General features: G+C 48.1%; 1 protein-coding gene across 1 annotated transcript; it reads left to right on the top strand.

The window, feature by feature from the left end:
* Positions 1-1,443: 1,443 nt before the first annotated feature.
* Positions 1,444-13,027, top strand: Lgals3 (galectin 3). The gene is made up of 7 exons (XM_028873576.2): positions 1,444-1,500; positions 5,981-6,041; positions 8,360-8,381; positions 9,297-9,638; positions 10,438-10,526; positions 11,650-11,815; positions 12,732-13,027. The coding sequence occupies exons 3-7, from the start codon at positions 8,364-8,366 to the stop codon at positions 12,885-12,887; spliced, it is 771 nt and encodes a 256-aa protein (XP_028729409.1). The 5' UTR covers positions 1,444-1,500; positions 5,981-6,041; positions 8,360-8,363; the 3' UTR covers positions 12,888-13,027.
* Positions 13,028-14,157: the final 1,130 nt, after the last annotated feature.

Here is a 14,157-nt window from a genome sequence, read left to right as displayed (position 1 = left end):
CTTCTCTCTGGACAGTGGCCGAGCACAGCGAGTCCTTCAGACCCCACACGGCACGGGACCAGAGCTTCCTGTCTGACCCCCTTGGAGCTGTCTGTCAGTCAGTCTTGGGGGTTTTAGTTAGAGCAGGAACACCTGGTGCCAGAGGAACCATTTCTCAAGCCCTTGGACGCTAACAGACTTTCACCTCCATCATGGTTGTATTTTATTCTCTATTCCTAAATTCTCTCGGGTCTAAAATGGGATTTGTAAGCAAGGGCACACGGAAACCACGGAACTGGACTGATTGCTCCATGGGTAGAAATAAAGGTTTATTGCCAAGGTAACACCCTCACTCCGGGTGGGGGAGAAATGCAAGAAGGTTTTTTATATGACAGGTAGCAGAATGGGGGCGGGGTGTCTTCCAGCAGATGCAGCCTGTTGGAATTGACCGGGAACTAGATGCCCTTGCCCTGGGTAGTTGACATTTAGGGGCAGATTAAGAGAGATTCCGGGTCAACAGAAACCACCTTGAAGTCCCTGTTTACCCAGCCAGAGTCCTTCTGTTTAGGACATAGTCACCAGCACTGCCATTTTGGGGGGCTGCTTTGGACCTAACAGGATTAAAATAATACCAACTCCATAAATGTATGTAAAGCCCTAGGCACAGTATGGAGCACACCAACGTTTGGTGGATATTAGCTGATGTTATCATCTGAAGCCGGAAAAGAAAAATCATCTGGAATATCCGTAACCACATCACTCAGTTTTTATCTAAATAAATGCTTCCAAACAGGTTATCAGCCTTCTTGCAAAGGTGGCGTGTATCATATTACAGACAGAGCTTCGCCCTGTTCTTATGATTTAACTGTCCCTCGCCCTGCAGTACTCTCCTCCAGTCTTTGAGAAAACATCTTTCTAGGAAGCAATTCATTCATTCATTCATTCATTCATTCATTCATTCATCTACTCTCATTCACCCATTCATTAATCAACAAATACCCACTGAGAAAAACCTACCATGTACCACCTTCTGAGTAGACCAAAAACACCAAAACTTTGGGGTGTTCAGACACAACAAAATTCAGTGCAGGAGTGAATGCAAACGGGGGGGGGTGCCTCTTACAGCTCAGACATGTCAGGGACACCTGCTCCTCCCTCCCCTCACACGCATAAGTCACTGCGCACTTCTGGGGAAGGCTTTGGGTGAAGGAAAGGGTAGCAGGCTGTGCCCGTCAGAGGCAGCTTCAGACTCAGGAATCGTGTGAATCTTAGAGTGTCTGGGTGCAGACGGCCAGGGCCCACTGCCAGGCACAGGTGAGGGGCGCAGGCCGGCGGGGCGTGTCCTTGTTCCAGCTTTGGACAGCTCCGGGGTCCGCAGGGCGCGGTCGGGTCAGGCGCCTGCTGGGCGAGGGATGCTGCCCCGCCCCGGGAGGGCGGGCCAGGAAGAAGTGTACTAGAAGTGCCCCAGCCGCCGCCCAACTCGCTAACAGCTAGCGGAGCGACGGGCGGAGCACTGACCAGGTGAGCGGCGCGGGCGAGGGGGGCCGGTGCTGCAGCTCAGTGCACCAAGAAAGGGCTCGGCTCGCGGGAGAGCCCGCGGTTCCTGCTCTGCGGCCTGGCGGGAGGCGACCTTTAGGGTCCCAGACGCGGGTCCACAGCCGTGGCTCCCCCACCGGTAACACTCGGAGAAAGTTAGCTGCGACCTACATACTAAGCATCCTTGGGGCGGCGGGATGCCAGCGTGCTCTGGGCACAAACGCCCTGCGCTCGAGTGAGCCCCAAGAGCCACCTTGCAGTTGGCTCTAAGCGGTTGGCCCTAGCTTGGCCCTAGGAACCAAGTCCCCCTCCCGGAATGCTAGGGGGCTGCCTGGAGACTCTACAGGGTATCTCCTGGGATCCTTGACTTGGCCAGCAGACTCATTTGGTGCACTTGCGGAGCCTTCCGCTAAAGATCTTGTTGTGTGGTGCCCCTGAGCTCTGCCAGGTCCAGCAGCGGCAGGGGCTATAGCCACTCCCTGCGTGCTGACCGCACGGAAAACAGGGCTGCCCATGCTCTAGATGGTAACCTCTAAACTTTTTGCAAGCCAAGTGACTCATCAGTGCCCAATGTGATTTGAGCAATAACATCTAGATCTGGGCTGAGGAAATCTTGGGTGTGGTGGTGTTTATCCCAGAGCTGCAGCCTTAGCTGGAGGCTTTTAAAAGTTGGATTTATTCCGAATTATCTGGGGCTCAAACACGAATGCAGGTTTGATGCGGGGATTGAGGCTGTCATTTAGGATTTCCTGTCCCAGGAACTGGAATATTTGTAACGTGACCCTTGGGGAGTTGGGTTTCTAGATAATGAGGACCTCTGGACCTAGTGACCCAACTTATTCTGAAGAAAACAATTGCAGTCACGGTGTTTAAAACTCACTAATTCCTGAAATTCCAAGTTGTTTGCTTCAAGTTTATATATTTCCGTATTTTTATGTCTTTGCTTTCTGAGGGAGGGAGGGAGGGAGGGAGGGAGGGAGGGAGGGAGGGAGGGAGGAAAGGAGGAAAGGAGGGAGGGAGGAAAGGAGGGAGGGAGGGAGGGAGGGAGAGGCAGAGTCTCACTACAGCCTAGGCAGGAACTCACTATGTAGCCCAGGCTGGCTTTCACTTTTCAATCCTGTCTCAGTCTCCCAAGTGCTGGGGTGTGAGCCGCCACCCACAACTGTTTCCATAAAAATTGAAGTTTGGTAACCAAAAGCTTTCTTTTCTGCCACAATAGTCTTTGGGTGGAGGGAAAAGGAACTTGGGATTGGAAGAATTTTTGTTGTTTTTAACTGAGGCAAGGTCTTCCTATGTGATCTAGGCTGGTTTTGAACTTGTGATTTTCCACACCAGTACAACCACACTTAGCAATTGTCTCCTTCTTGGTCACTGATACTTTTTTGCTTTGTTTTTCTTTTGTTTCTTGAGATAGGATCTTCCAATATAGCCTTGGCTGGCTTCATACTTAGTATATAGTCCAGGCTGGCCTTGAACTCATGGAACCCCCTCTACCATAGTCTCCAGAGTGCTGGGATTACAGTGTGTGGACCATCACGCTAGACTCTGCACATTGATTCTGAATACTTTTCAAATAGGTCCCTTTCCCCTAAGATTGTCATATTTATCCTTGATGGGGCTAGCTTCCTAAATTCACAATGTTTAGAGTTTAAAATCTGGGCTGTAGAGATGGCTCAGAGTTTAAGAGCACTGACTGCTCTTCCAGAGGACCTGAGTTCAGTTCTCAGCAACCACATGGTGGCTCAGGACAATCTATAATAAGATCTGGTGCCCTCTTCTGGCATGCAGGTACATATGCAGGTGGAACACTGTGTACATAATAAATAAATATATCTTTTTTTCTTTTTAAAAGCGGGCTGGGCAGTGGTGGCCCATGCCTTTAATCCCAGCACTTGGGAGGCAGAGACAGGCAAATCTCTGTGAGTTCGAGGCCAGCCTGGTCTACAGAGTGAGTTCCAGCACAGCCAAGGCTACACAGAGAAACCCTGTCAATAATAATAATAATAATAATAATAATAATAATAATAATAAAGAATTTAAAATCCGTATTATTCCATATCCTGGGGAGGACTTTCATGGGGTCTCACAGCTGGAACTTGGTAGGTAGATCAGGCAGGCCTGGACTTATGACACCCACCTGCCTCTGCCTCCTGAGTATGCACAGATGCTTTCCAAAGAACTTTTCCTTAGGTGGGTATGGGAGTAAGTACCTGTAATTCCAACACTCAAGAGGCAGAGCCCAGAGAATCTCAAGTTCAAGGCCAGCATAGGCTACATTGAGAATTCAAAGCCAACCTGGGCCAGAGAGTGAGACCTGTCTCAAAATAAATATATAAAAAAGTAACCGTACTTCTTGCCAGTGAGCTCAAGTGGCCTATCGTGGTCTTACTTAGATTTAGGTGCTGTTTGCCTAGCACCCTTGGTAGCCAGAGTCCAAGTCTTCACTGTAGCAGACCCATGTCCAGCTTGCTGTTGACTAGGGGTCATGCCTTCTTCCTTGACTGACACTTGGCTTTTCCAAAGGGAAAAAGTCAGTGACTGAGAAAAGAAACACAGAGTAACTTTATTTGAGGAACTGGGAAGAGAAGGAAATCCTAGGAGATAGCCAGTGTCCCCTCACTGACTGCGGCTTTGGGACGTGGACTTCCTCACGCCCTGCTTCATGTTTCCACAAAGGCGGGGAATGGAGTGGCGCTGCCTGGGTTCCTGGGGAAGGAGTGTGGGGAGGGCCTAGGATCACTAGTTATTGTTTTACAGTTTTGTTCTTTATGAACACAAGTTCCAGAAGAGTCCCTGGGAGCCCAGACAACCGGGTGGTTGGGAGGTAGGCACAGCAGTGCATGGAACAGTGGGTCACTCCTATTAAAGGAAAAGCTCCCAATAAACAGCTGGCTACATTGACTCATGTTTAAATCCATCAGAATGACACTGAGCTGTTTCTGCCTGCTGCTTCCAAATGCAGTATTTCCAAATACAGAGACCAAGTCCCATACTCTGCTTAAAAAAAAAAATCTTTGATGAATTTTGCTTTTTTTTTTTTTTTTTTTTTTTTTTTTTTTTTTTGCCGAGGCCCTTCAAAAATTTCTGGTTCTAGAAGTGATAGAATAGAGTTTATACGTTTACATGATCTGTAGGGTGGGAATAAACTGAGTTTATTCACTGGAAGGAAGGAGAGAACCAACTCCTAAAATCTGTCCTTTGACCCCCCCTTACACACACACAGACACACAGACACACACACACACACACACACACACACACACACCTGCAGACACAAAATAAATTCATGTACTTGAAAAAACTCTATTTGGGGGCTGGAGAGATGGCTCAATGCAGCATAATCAGAGAACCTGAGTTCAGATCTCGATCGCACACTCACAAAGCTGGGAATGGCCACCGGAGCCTATCCCTCATCCTGGATTGTGGATGCGGAGACAGGAGGATTCTGTGGGATCACTCACCAGTCATTCCGGCCAGTCAGGGCACCTCAGGCTCACATAGACATGGTCTCAGAAAGTAAGGGGAAGGGAGATTGTGGAAGGCATCTGGCACTGACCTCTGACCTCCCCACAGGGGCATGCGCACCTTCACACACAGGTGCATGATAAGCTTGCATACACGCACGCACACATGCACACTCCCATCTCAGTTTAAAAAAAAAAGATCTGTGGTTGAGAGAAGACACAAACAAAACAATAAATACTGGTTTTGGAAAAATACAACTTGTTGGTTACATTGTGGTTCGTCTTAGCAACGTGACTGTATGTACAGGATGGTATTCTGTGTTCAGTATCCTGTGTGTTGAATGAGTCACCGAGTTAGTGTTCTGAACAAAGCTTGAGCTTATTTTTAAATTTGTTTACTATTTCTGCATGTCATGTAGTTCCGGGTGAACCAGCCAGAGGGCTTTTCAGGGAAGTAACTAACAATTCCAAAGGATTTTATTTAAAAACATCAAACATGTATGGTTTAAAGTAATACAGAACAAACTTGTATTAGTCAGGACACTTGTGTCCTGGTCCCCAGACTGCCAGCAAGATGGCTTTGGGCCACTGAATTAGCTCTCTGATTTCTCACTTAACAGTGGCAGTGTTTTCCCCGGTGGGTCTCATCAGATTGCTAACAAAATAAGACGGATCTGTGAAAGTTCCCTGGGGACAGACCATCACCACACAAATTCAGGGAGGCCATCCCGTGGAATGTGTCACAGTTCAGTCCAAACTGTCATCCACGGCTCCCGTGAATCACAATGGAATCTGCTGTTTCTAAAACTTCATTTGATGAGGTTGAAAAATGGACTAAACCAGCCCTCATCCGAGGCTTTGCCAAGAACAAAGCTCAATGTGGAAATGTCCCTTACAGTTTCTAGTTGTATCATTCTTAAACATAATTGATTGGTGTTTTATTAATAGGACGCTTTTTGAAGAAAATTGTAAACTTAGGTTGTTTTGTTTTTCTCACACAGAATTTTCAAGTGAAACATTATTTAACATCAGAGATTTGGCCTTCAGATTTAAGAGCTTAACGTAAGTCTTCCAACCTCTTAAAACCGTAACTTACTTAAGAAAAAAAGGCGGGGGTTTGGGGGAAGTGTTACCTTTATGGCTTTTGGAGACAACCTTGCTATGTGGCTTAGGTTAACCTTAAACTCAATCCTCCTGCCTCAGCCTTCTGAGTGCTAGGATTACCGGTGTGCAGCACCACACCCAGCAATAGACTTCCCTTGTTTTGGAAAGAGGGTCTGCTCGGACCTGTAGCTTAGACGGGCTTTATTTACACTTTATCCTCTTGTGTCAGTTTCCCTAGAGGGGAAGTCACAAGTGGCTACCACCCTTTCTTGTAAACTTGCCTAGTTTGAAAACCTGGAACTCCCTGATAGTTTTTATTGCCTTGCTTCTGTATCTTTATGTAGGGATAACCATTAGCAGCCTAGATTGGTTCTTTTTCAACCATACCTGGTTTTGGCCCTAGGGGATATCTGGCGATGTCTGAAAACATTTGAGGCTGTCACAAGTTACAGGAATTTAGTGGCTTGAAGCCAGAGATACTGCAGAAGGGGTGGGAAAAGGGTACCCAGAAGTCCTAAGTTCCCTGCCCACTTTGAACTTCAAAACTGTTCCCCAACAGCCTTCAAAATGGACGCAGGACTACATAGCCTTGGCTGGCCCGGGACTTGCTACATAGACCAGGCCTGGCCTCAGACTCCCAGACATCTACCTGCCTCTGCCTTCTGAATACTGTGTGCCACCGTGCCCAACCTAGGCTTTATTTTCTTAAGAAAACCCTGAAGTCAGGCACTGTGGCTCAAGCCTCTGATCCCACCCACCGGGAGGCTGAGAGAGGAGGATTGCCCTCAGTGTTCCAGGCCAGAATGAGCCCCTGGAACTCGGAATGTAGTCCAGGCTGGCCTCAAACTCATGGTAGTCCTCATGCTACAGAATGCTGGGGTTACAGGCAGGAGCCAGCACACTCGCCTAATAGTTATTTCTGGGATAATTGAGTAAAATCGCAGGGGGCAAATGAAGTCAGAAGAGGCTTCGATTATTTCCAGGTCCAGGCAAAATGCTTCTGAGCTCAGCTAGAACTCACCCCAGTCCAAACAGCCCTCTGGCGGCTGCTTGTGAGGCTTACTTAGCACTGGAGTGTCTGCCAAAGATTCCAAGGCAGGGAAATTAATCCCCAGCACCCTAAAGGGGGAAAAAGTGCGAGCAAGTAAGAGAGAGAGAGAGAGAGAGAGAGAGAGAGAGAGAGAGAGAGAGAGAGAGAGGTTTCCAAGTCTGCTTCACTCTGAGGGAGCTGTTACCACAGGGGTAGGTGGTGCTTTCATAGGCCGGGCACAGGAGCAGGAGGAAGTAGGTTATGCCTGCAAACCAGCCCCGGGCAGCTTTGTGCGAGACAAACCTGTTTGACGGTATCTTGGCCCCCAAATGCTTCTGTGCCCATCGCCACCTGACTCACCTGTGTTCGGCTGCTTTACTGTTATTTGGAATAACAAGTACCTTTAAGAGAAGCTAGGCACCGTGGCTCACACCACAGCCAGCACTTGAGAGGCTGAGGCCAGAGGATCCTAAGTGCAAGGTCAGGATGGGCTGCGTAGAAAGACCTTTCTGAAGTATAAAACAAAACATCCCCAAATCCAAGGACACGAACACTCCCAGGTGTCACCTGCCCCTCAAGGCTTTGGTCCAACACCATCTCCCTTCCCAACTCACAAGCAAGCTCTCAGGTTTGAATGTCCCAGCAGTCTGGCCGCATTGATACCACCCTTGTGTGCATGCATCTCATGTCCTCTGCTGGTCTGCGGGCCTGGGACTGCATGGAAAGTGGTGCCTCAGAGCAGGCATCGGGTGTGCCAGTGGGGGATAAGTAACCAGGCCGCAGCTCTGCCAGCTGTCTCGGAGACCTCAGGAGGAACCGCCACACAGCTGCCCCCCAGTGTCCAGAAGGGCTGGGGAGAGAAAGGGGTGGCCTGTGCTGCCATAAATCCTTTCAAGGGTAGAGAAACCGCGGGAAGAAGGCAGCCGAGAGAAGCCGCACCTTGTACCGTATTTCACCTAGAGAAGAGGCAGAAGTGCTCACCCTGCCCTTTGCCCCTCAAGGCTTTACTCTCAGGCTTCAGACCAGGAGCTCCTGGCACCAAGGTCTAACTCCACAACTTAGGTCAGTTTGGAATTTAGCTAGAAAGTATCCCCGCCCCACCACAAGATGTCTTTTCGTCCTGCACCATTGACTTGGGCAAGTGATTGTAGACTGGCTGGAATTGCCCATCAACTATTTGGGATGCTAAATCTTTTAGGCTCAAATAATAATAACCCCCTTTGGCTTTTTTTTTTTTTTCTCTTAGGAAAATGGCAGATAGTTTTTCGGTAAGTATTTCATGTCTGCTTTCTTAGCCCGACACGCTCACAGGGTTAAAGGTTTCATTCCTGCTACCAAACTTTCCCTTTGACCAACCTTCCTACCATGAAATTCCCTCTGGCGCACCTGTCTGCTCAGGGCCTGTTAGCTGGAGGCTTGCTTTTCCAGCAGCAGATTCCAGGGAGAGACTTGGCCTCTGCAGCAGTGACTTCCCCGATGAAAGCAGCAGGCCCATGGCAGTTCCTGGTGTCAGTTAGAAGAGCTTAGAGGGCCCTGATCTGATGATGAGAGGCCAGACTCAAAGTAAACCGCAAAGGCTCAATCCCGAAGTCTGAGTCCTTGGAACTCAAACTGTAGCATAGACGAGGGCACAGTGAACTGTGGTGGTATTCTAATTGTACCAAAATGTGATTTTGATTGTATGTTAATAAAGTTGCCCAGGGGTCAGAGCTATTAGAGCCATAGCAAGAGTGTGGCGGTGGTGGCACACGCCTTTAATCCCAGCACTTGGTAGAAGAGCTAGGTAGATCTCTGTGTGTTCAGGGATACAGCCAGCATTGGAGACATATGCCTTTAAGACCTGGGGGGCTGTACATACAGTGACGAGGCAGTCACGTGTTGGGGTTTACAACCAATGAGAAGGCAGAACAAAAGACTATGAAAAGACTTACACACAGGAAATAGGTCTCTTTGGGAGAGCTAGGACCACCGCAGGAGGAAGGGTGAGATTTTAGCTCTGAGCTCTGACCTCTCGGCTTTCTCTTTTACATTGTTTCTGTGTTTCTTATTTAATAAGACGGTTGGTTACATCTACAGTGAACCTTCTCTTATTTCTCGGCTTCTCAGGTCACAAACGCCTGTAGTCCTGTGAATTCTATTTTGTGAATGAGTCTCGACCTCTAATTGTCTGCCTTTCTTTACAGCTTAATGATGCCTTAGCTGGCCCTGGAAACCCAAACCCTCAAGGATGGCCCGGTGCATGGGGGAACCAGCCTGGGGCAGGGGGCTACCCAGGGGCTGCCTATCCTGGGGCCTACCCGGGACAGGCTCCTCCTCCAGGGGCTTATCCTGGGCAGGCTCCTCCTAGTGCCTACCCTGGCCCAACTGCCCCTGGAGCTTACCCTGGTCCAACTGCCCCTGGAGCTTTCCCTGGACCTCCTGCACCTGGAGCCATGCCAGGGCAACCTGGAGGACCCGGAGCCTACCCTAGTGCTCCCGGGGCCTATCCTGCTGCTGGCCCCTATGGTGCCCCCACTGGACCACTGGTAAGGAGGAAGAGTTGTTTCATGGGCTTGATATACGGAGGAGAGGGCAGTAGGGGGGTTATCTTTAAGCCTGCTGCTTACAGCCGTGTCTCAAGGGCCAACCACAGGAGTATATTGGTCAGGTGGAAAAGGAATGTTCATACTGAGTTTATTCTGTGGCTTGTTAGTATAGAGAGATGATAAGGCATTGATACGTGCTTTAATATAAATCCAGTTAAGATTGTGGTACTGAGCTGGGCATAATGATGCACGCCTTTAATCCCAGCACTCAGAGGCAGAGGCAGGTGGATCTCTGTGAGTTTGAGGCCAACCTGGTCTAAACAGCGAGACTTTGTCTTGCCAAGCGGTGGTGGCGCACAATTTTAAATCCAGCAATCGGGAGGTAGAGGCAGCTGGATCTCTGTGAGTTCGAGGCCAGCCTGGTCTACAGAGTGAGATCCAGGACAGGCACCAAAACTACACAGAGAAACCCTGTCTCAGAAAAGAGAGAGAAAGGAGGGAGGGAGGGAGGGAAGGAGAGGGGGAGAGAGAGAGAGAGAGGGAGAGAGAGAGAGAGAGAGAGAGAGAGAGAGAGAGAGAGAGAGAGAGACCGACCCTGTCTCATTTTTATTATTTTGTTTGTGCACACTGGGAACTTTATCACTTTAGGCTGTGGCAAGATGGCCTCAGCATCTAGACAGGAGGCCTAAACTAGGGTTCTGTGTTAGTCACACGCATCGTAACAGTGTTAGCAATGGAATTCTACTTCCCTCAGGAAAACACAGTGTCTTACTGACACACACGTTCTCGTCTGTTCCAGAACGTGCCCTATCACCTGCCCTTGCCTGGAGGAGTCATGCCCCGCATGCTGATCACCATCGTGGGCGCAGTGAAACCCAATGCAGACAAGTACTGAGGGGGGGGGGCGCCAGCAGCCAACCAATCTCTTGATTGGCTTTGGAATAAATACTATCTTAAGATGCTACAAACTGCATGTTAGAATCCTGGCTGGGCTATCACATGGATTAGCCGTGTGATTTTTCTGTCAGGGCTGTTCCGAGTGAATGCTAACATTCTCAACTGTGTGTGTCCTATCTTTTGATCTTTATGAGTGAAAGCAGGGCAAGGACCATTGCTTTCCCTTTTGACAGATAAAACTGAGGCTTAGGTCTTACCAGCAGTGACCAGCAGGCTGGGAAGCCCACCCTTCTGAGTGAGCTTTATTATTTAAAGGGTTGGAGAAGATTCTGTTAAAAGATTTCTTCAAAACAAACCACTGGGACAGGATTGACTGAGGTGGACCGGTTGGGGGGAGGTAATTTAGGATACCTATGCCAGTTTATAGCAGCCAGGGGCAGACTGGACCCAGTGATCCCTTCCAGTTATGCTTACATGTGATACGACACAGCTGAGTGTCCCGAGCAATCCATTTCGCCTGTCCCTGACGTCAGTGGTGCCATCAACACCCCTGTGATCGTTAGTGAGTCTGTTTCTAAGTCCTATGGACAAAAGGGAGATATTCCAGCCAGATGCACAGGTTTATTTAAGAACCTTGAAGTAGAGGATTGGATATGGTGGTCATAGCCACAATCCCAGCTTGTAGGAGATAGAAATGGAAGATTCTAAGTTCAAGGACAGCCTGGACTATATAGAGCAAGACTCTGTCTCAAAAAACCAGAATGAAGCTATGAATTCCTCTGTAGTAGTTTCTACCTGGTAAAGGAATGAGCCATATTCTGTCACCAGATGGACACAGCTTTGATAGGCTTGCATTTGCTCCTCTGGTTCTGCACGAGAGGCACCATCCTAAGTGAGACCCTGTCTCAATGAACAGACCACACATATTGCCCTTCTAGACCGTCACGAGAGGATGGGCCCGCTCTTTCTCTGAGTTGGAACTCATGCTCTGGCTCATTTGCTTCCTGTACAGAAAAACAATCCCTATATGTTATAGAAAGGTTTGCCTTTGAGAAACTTAGATGCTCTTGACTTGATACATACTTTAATATCTTTAATTTCTGGTTTAACACAGGATTATTCTAAATTTCAAGAAAGGGGATGACGTTGCCTTCCACTTCAACCCCCGCTTCAATGAGAACAACAAGAGGGTCATTGTGTGCAACACCAAAGAGCATAACAACTGGGGCCGGGAAGAGAGACAGTCAGCCTTCCCATTTCAAAGTGGCCAACCCTTCAAAGTGAGTTATCGCTGCCGTGCGCAGACAATGCTCTTAGGAGGGGGAACACTTGGAAACCCCGTGCCTGTCCTGGACACCTAGCCAATCTTCCTCCCCACCCCAGCGACCAGACTTAGCAGGCTGGGGGTGTGGCCAGGAGAGGCATGTTATCCAGTTCCTTCGGGACCCTCCCCATCGTCACTGACAACTCCAAACTTACCCTCTTCTATACTAACAGGTTTAAGGATGAATGTCCACTCACTATAGGGAGTGCGTTTCCTGGCCTTTCCCAAACAGGCTATAAACTAACCAGTCCTATAAATTAATATTTGTCATTAATGAACGTCTTCCTATGTTGTTTTTAACTTTTAGGTATTTTAGGACCCACTAAAACTAAACTTGGGTGAAGGCAAATTATGCTTCTATGGTTTCCATTATCCATCCTTCTGATAATTTTGATGCCTTTTTACTGTGGTTTAAATCTGACAATCAAGATTCATTTTGCTATGCAGTTACCGTCTCTGATCTTTATCATTCCACAAAAAAAAAAAAAGGAATGTAACTCAGGTTACACTGGTTTAAAATCAATCTGTCTATTTCTTCCTTCCCTCTTGTTTTTTAACTTTTCTTTTTTCATTTAATATTTCTTACTGCATGTTTGCCTACAGGCCAGAAGAGGGCACCAGGTCTCATTACAGACGGTTGTGAGTCACCATGTGGGTGCTGGGAATTGAACTCAGGACCTCTGGAAGATTAGCCTGTGATCTTAACTCCTGAGCCATCTTTCCCCTCCTTCCTTCTTTCTATAGAAACTGACAAATGAAAATTACACACCACGGACAGTAGGTCCTGAAAAGCGTACACATGGTGGGCCGCCTGAATTGCACGAGGTACCACGTGCTCGCTCTCCCTGACGGTTTCCCTATCTGGTTTCTAGGTCCAAGTGCTGGTTGAACCTGACCATTTCAAGGTTGCAGTCAATGATGCTCACCTGCTGCAGTACAACCATCGGATGAAAAATCTCAGGGAAATCAACCAAGTGGAAGTTTCTGGTGACGTAACCCTTACCAGTGTTTCACCCACCATGATCTAATCCAGAAGGAGCAGCGTGCGAAGCCGGAGTTAAATGTTACGCATTTAAGGCTCTGTGCTCATTATGAGTGGAAAACTTTACATTTATTCCTTATCCTTCTTGTAAGGCATCCATTTAATAAATATTTTCATGCTGATGGATACCTGGTTTTTGTTTTCTGATACTAGGCATCAAATCTTAGGACCTGTGAATGCTAGGCAAGTGTTCTATCACTGAGCTACACAGCCCCAGCCCTTTAAGCTGTGTGTGTGTGTGTGCGCGCGCACGTGTAGGTGCCTGCTCACAGGCGAGAGGCATTAAGGCCTCTGGAGTTGGAGTCACAGGCGGTTGTGAGCCGCCTAACATGGATGCTTGGGAACCAGACTCAGGTCCTCGGGAAGAGCGGGTCAGGCTCTTCGCTGCCGAGTCATCTTTCCAGCTCCCTCTCCCCCTTTTTTTTTTCCCAGAGAGGATGGTTGAGTTGCCCATTCAGGAAGACTTGCATCTCTCTTCCCAAGGTGCTGGGACTAGTCAGGTCCACCAAGGCCCGCTCTAGCTGTCTTTATTTGCGCTTTGAATTGGTGCAGTGTAAGTGATGCAAAGGAAAGTATGGAATATTAGTAAGCCATCTTGAATTTCTAAAAGGAAATAGATGAGGAGTGCTAACGGTCCACCAGTAGGCAGTCACCACTGGCATCTGGGCAGCCATGCTACTTAGTACTGTTAGGTGATTCTGAGTAAAGATCAAAGGGTGCCATGTCCAGAACCCAATCTGGACACGGTAACAAGAGGGGTTGAGGCTGCTAACGCACACTGCATTTGTCTCCCAGAATTATGTGGTGTACCATGTAGACTCTTCCATACAACAGGGAGCAGGATGCTCACACCAGCATCACCGCAATCATGTACACTGCTCCACTGCCAAGGCCACACCAATAGGTGACTGGAACCATTCTCAGTCACGATTATTTATGGGACAGTCACGTATACAGTCCTGAAATAGCTGTAGTATAGGCTGTTTTTAGCCCATTTTCCTTCTAAAGCCATAAGTCATTGCCATCAAACCAGTATTCGATACCAATGAGACTTTCTGTGTCTTGGTTTTTATATCCACATTCTCCTACCTAAAGCTTCTATCTTTCCTATCACCAATATGCTCAAAGATTAGGGAAATGTCAGAATTCTGTTCTACTATCTTCTCAAACAATTTAAACTGTTGATCGTCACAAGCTGGTATCCCAGGAAGAACAGAAATCAAAAGGTTGGTAAAGTCAAGCACTTGTGGGGGCTG

The sequence above is a fragment of the Peromyscus leucopus genome, chromosome 9, assembly GCF_004664715.2.
Source record: "Peromyscus leucopus breed LL Stock chromosome 9, UCI_PerLeu_2.1, whole genome shotgun sequence".
Lineage (NCBI taxonomy): Eukaryota > Metazoa > Chordata > Mammalia > Rodentia > Cricetidae > Peromyscus > Peromyscus leucopus.
Note: the sequence above shows the minus strand (reverse complement) of the source record. Positions and strands in the feature narration are given on the sequence as shown.

What these genes read in the sequence shown, in the direction of transcription:
- Lgals3 (XM_028873576.2), top strand. An exon ending in GTGCCCCCACTGGACCACTG is followed by an intron (nt 9,639 to 10,437) that starts GTAAGGAGGAAG and finishes CGTCTGTTCCAG; the next exon opens with AACGTGCCCTATCACCTGCC. An exon ending in GTGAAACCCAATGCAGACAA is followed by an intron (nt 10,527 to 11,649) that starts GTACTGAGGGGG and finishes GGTTTAACACAG; the next exon opens with GATTATTCTAAATTTCAAGA.